This window comes from Dendrobium catenatum, unplaced genomic scaffold (genome assembly GCF_001605985.2).
Source record: "Dendrobium catenatum unplaced genomic scaffold, ASM160598v2 fragScaff_scaffold_998, whole genome shotgun sequence".
NCBI lineage: Eukaryota > Viridiplantae > Streptophyta > Magnoliopsida > Asparagales > Orchidaceae > Dendrobium > Dendrobium catenatum.
The window spans coordinates 1,576,405-1,581,414 of record NW_021319460.1 but is presented as its reverse complement, the minus strand read 5'-3'; the positions used below and the strand labels follow the sequence as shown (position 1 = coordinate 1,581,414).

Genomic DNA, 5,010 nt, shown 5'->3' with positions numbered 1-5,010 from the left:
TTCAATAGGTTTAAAACCCATAATACGAGAAATCCTTTCTTCTTCCTCCTTTTAACTGACTTGCCAAAATTAATAGAGGACTTTTGAGAATTAATTTTTTGACCATACCACTTACAAAAATTCATTACAATTCTCTCTATTTCCTTCACCACATTAATATTTGCTTAAGAGAAAATTAGAATATCATTTGCATATAATAAATGAGATATTCTCGGAACATATGGACAAATTTTAATATCAATACAATCACCTTTTTGAAAAAAAAAGCATTTGATAACAATTGGGAGAATAAAACAAATAAGAATGGGGACAATGGACAACCTTGTCAGAATCCACTTCTTGCATTTATCCAATTGGAAGGATTTCCATTCACCAAAATAGAGAATCTGGGATCTTAAGAGAATTCCATAATAAGCCTTGAAAATTTGGAAGGAAAGCCAAAATAATCCAAAACTTACTTTAATGTTGACCACCCCATACTGTCATGCCTGTTCCATACCAATTTTGAAAGAAACTAAACCTTTCTTAGATTTAGAAAATCTAAATTTATGAAACACTTCTTGTGCTATTAAAACATGCTATGATAATGAACGACCTATGCAACTTATTCCTCTAAAATCAGTTTTGGAAGAATGAATTTAAATCTATTCAAAAGGAATTTTGCCATAATCTATTCAAAAGATTTATGAGCCTGAAATTGGACGGAACCAAAGGATTAGTAACTTCAGGAATGAGAACAATTAAAGTATCTTTCCAATCAGCATTCACCTCCCCAGAAGAAAAAAAGTTGTTAATAGCATTCCATACATCCTCCTTTATAATACCATAATATGCCTTGATGAATGAATAAGTTATCACATCATTACTTGAAGATTTGTTACACCCAAGTTGCTTCACCCCTTTAAACTTCTTTTATTACTTTCGCTTCCAATAATACCCTGTCAGCAGCATCCATTAAATGCAATGGAGAAGGCCACCCATCAAGAAAGCAATTCCTTTCTTTCTATTTATCCTTGAAGAAATTTAAAAAAAAAATCCTTCAATACTGTTTTGATCTTCCACCATCAATCCATTAGCATCTTTAATTTGATAAATCCAATTTCCATTCCTTCTAGAATTCGTAAAAGAGTGAAAAAAATTAGAATTGGTATCCCCCCTTAGCCATCCATTTGACCTTAGCTCGTTGTCTCCACCAATTGTTTAAACGAGTAAGGGTAATATTCATTTCATTCACTTTAGATCTTAGTAATAAGATCTTATCACCAGAAAGCCCTCCTGTATAGGAATCCTCCATATGCAACTCCAAAATCTCCTTTTTTAGACAATCCTTCAACTTAATGAAGTCTTTAAGCTTGAATTTACTCTAATAATACAAAATTATCAAAGATATTTTGAACTTTATATTAAGAATTTCAACATAACCACCAACAACCCTTTTCTTCCAAGACTTGGCCACAATAGCCGACGCAGCACGATATGAGGCCCACTCATCTTCATATCTAATAACCCTATTATATTATAAGGAAGATTATATTTCAAAAGGTTCAAAATAATAGGATAATGAGCTGAAGCTACCCTTGCAAGATGCTGGACAAATTCAATGCTGCAGAGTTCAGAAAAACATCTATCCAACTATTCCAAAATACAAGCACCTCCTTCCTTATTGTTACACCATATGAATTTATGTCCAATAAAACCAATTTCATGGTAATCATTATTAGCCATAAAAGCCTTCATCTCCTTATGTCATTGGGAAAATAAGAATTTATCCCTCCCCTTTTATCATCCTTGGATAATATATAATTGAAATCCCCACCTATCATAGAAGAATTATTTTTGGAAGAGTAAAACTCATTATTATTCCATAACTCTCTTCTTTTGCACACATCCTTATTCCCATAAACAAAAGAAATCATACACACCTTTGTTAAGAACATTTAATTCACTAGTGATGTATTGAGAAGAAGCTTCCAATATTGAAAAAGAAGAATATTTGATTTCCATAGCACAATAATACCACCCAACAACCCATCAAAAGGAAAATGAAAAAAAATCTGAATCAACACCAATAAGCAAATTAACTTCCATTCTATCAATACAGGTTAACTTAATTTTCAACAACCCAACAAAAAAATGCATCATTCTCTTTAACAAATTCTCTTAACTATAGAGAAGCTTGCTTTTTTCTAGATCCTTTACAATTCCAAAAGGCAATTGATGACATTAATTATTTAATCGACCCCGAAGTGATAGTACACTCCCTCAAAATCAATCTGATGTGCAAACCGGTTATCCAGAAGAAACAAAACTTTGCTCCAGATCATCAACAAGCGATCGAGCAGGAAGTGGATAAACTTCTAGATGCCGGGTTTATACGAGAGGTGCACCATCCTACTTGGTTAGCAAATATTGTTATGGTTCAGAAGGGGAGTGGAGCTTGAAGAATGTGTATAGATTATACAGATATCAACAAAGCCTATCCAAAAGATAGGTTTCCGCTTTCTCGTATTGACCAGTTAGTTGATACCACTTCAGGACATCATATATTGAGCTTTATGGATGCTTATTTTGGCTATAATCAAATAAAGATGAATCCTGCTGATGAAGAAGCGACAACCTTTCAAAAGGACAAAGGGTTATACTGCTATCGGGTGATGCCCTTCGGGCTCAAAAATGCTGGAGCAACTTATCAACGCCTCATGAATAAGGTTTTCAAAAATCTTATTAGACGTACTATGGAGGTGTACGTGGATGATATGTTGGTAAAAAGTCTTGAAAAATCTCAACATATCTTTAAACTGAAATAGTGTTTCCACTTATTAAGGCATTATAATATGCGACTCAACCCAGCTAATTGCATCTTTGGAGTTGCTTCTGAAAAGTTTTTGGGGTTTATGATAACCCATAGGGGGATTGAGGCTAATCCTGAAAAGATTAAGGCACTAAGGGATATGATGCCACTGAAGAATATTAAGGAAGTCCAAAGGCTAAATGGGAGAATTACAACACTATCTCATTTTCTGGCACGCTCAGGAGACAAATATTTGCTGTTCTTCAAAGTACTTAAATGTGCTCGTAGCTCTGGATTCTAATGGACTGATGAATGCCAAGAAGCCTTTGAATAGCTACGAAAGTATTTGGCATCCCTGCCACTACTTTCTAAGCCGACACCAGGAGAAAAGTTATATTTGTATATGGTTGTTTCTGCCCAAGCTATTAGTTCGACCTTGGTACGAGAAGAAAAATGCTGTATAACGTCCCATCTATTATGTCAATAAGATTTTATTTGAAACAAAGAGATGTTATCCTTTAGCAGATAAGATATCATTGGCGTTAGTTTATTCCACCAGAAAACTACGCCCTTACTTTTAAGCCCATATAATCCGGGTTTATATAATTATGTCGCTGAAAAGTATCCTGCAAAGCCAGAAGCTTCGGGTAGGCTCGTTAAGTGGTCTGTAGAGCTAGAAGAATTTGACATCCACTACTTCCCTATGCCCGATATTAAATCTCAAGCACTTACAGATTTTGTAATTGAATGCACCATCCCAGTATCAGATATTCAACCAAGCTTCGCCTTCTCCTCCAAGCTTGACGTTGTATGTCGATGGAGCATCTGAGAGTTCTGGTGCTGGGGCCGGAATTCTATTAATCTCTCCAAAGAAAGTTACCCTTTAGTATGGACTCCGACTCAAGTTCCTAGCAACAAACAACATAGTAGAATACGAGGCCCTTATTGTTGGATTGAGACTAGCAATTGACTGTGAGGTGTAAAACTTAGTAATCCACACTGATTCACAATTAGTCACCACTCGGGTGTAAGGGGAGTTTAATATACACAATCCACAACTGGCCCAATATTGCAGCATTATGAAGTTACGTTTGGCCCGTATAAAAGAGCATCAGATCATACTTATTCTCCGAGAGCACAATGCGAGAGCAGATGCTCTTTCCAAACTAGCTACATATATAATGGGAGAAGTTTATAAAAGAAAGTGTATCAAAGAGATCCACTTTCTGAGTATTCAAGGTCCATGAGTCATACAATCAATTGATGAACAAAAAGAGGCATCTTGGATCGATCCCATCTTATCTTTTCTACAGGATAGGATACTACCTTAAGACCCCATGGCTGCAACACGACATCTGAGACAAGTAGCAAATTTCACCATTATTGGTGATGAGTTGTATAAGCGGGCCTTCACCGGACCATATCTCAAATGTCTTCCACATTCAAAAGCTGATTATGCACTCCGAGAAGTTCATTTAAGAGTGTGTGGAGAACATCTAAGAGGAAGAGCATTGGCTTACAAGATCATGAGGCAGGGATTCTATTGGCCTACAATGAAATAGGACGCACTTGACTTTACTCAAAAGTGTGAAAACTGCCAATTGCATTCCAATCTCACCCATATATCCGCTCTGGAGCTTGCATCACTACAGAGTCCCTGGCCTTTTGTCCAATGGGGAATCGATATAATAGAACCCTTCCATATAGCCAATAGACAACGAAAATTCATTATCTATCCTGCAGATTACTTCACCAAATGGGTGGAAGCAGAACCTTTGGCGAAGATTGCTAAAGCAAATGCCAAGCAGTTCTTATGGAAGAATATAATCTGTCGCTTTGGTATTCCTACAAGAGTCATCACTGATAACGGGACACATTTCACTGGGAGGATCTTTACATCTTTTTTTAAGGATTTTCATATTCAGCTCATCCACACAGATGTCGCCCATCCTCAAGCAAATGGACAAACAGAAGTCACTAATTGAATAATTCTGAAAGGACTGAAGACACGCCAAGGAAAGGCTGGGGGCAATGGGCTGAAGAACACCCAAATGTCCTATGGGCTTATCGGACCACTACCATAACTCCTACAGGAGAAACCCTATATAACCTCAGTTTCAGTATAGAAGCAGTCATACCGATTGATATTGGAGTCTTGAGTAACAGAGTTCAGACTTTTGGCTTCAATAACAACGAGGATAAGCTCAGGAAAAATTTAG

The 5,010-nt window shown here is 36.4% G+C and overlaps 1 protein-coding gene across 1 annotated transcript; it reads left to right on the top strand.

Moving 5' to 3' along the window:
• Positions 1-2,444: 2,444 nt before the first annotated feature.
• LOC110106664 lies at positions 2,445-4,776 on the top strand. Its single transcript, XM_020836616.1, has 4 exons — positions 2,445-2,743; positions 2,825-3,059; positions 3,414-3,599; positions 4,444-4,776. Exons 1-4 carry the CDS (start codon positions 2,445-2,447, stop codon positions 4,774-4,776), a joined length of 1,053 nt encoding a protein of 350 aa, XP_020692275.1.
• The last annotated feature ends 234 nt before the right edge of the window (positions 4,777-5,010 follow it).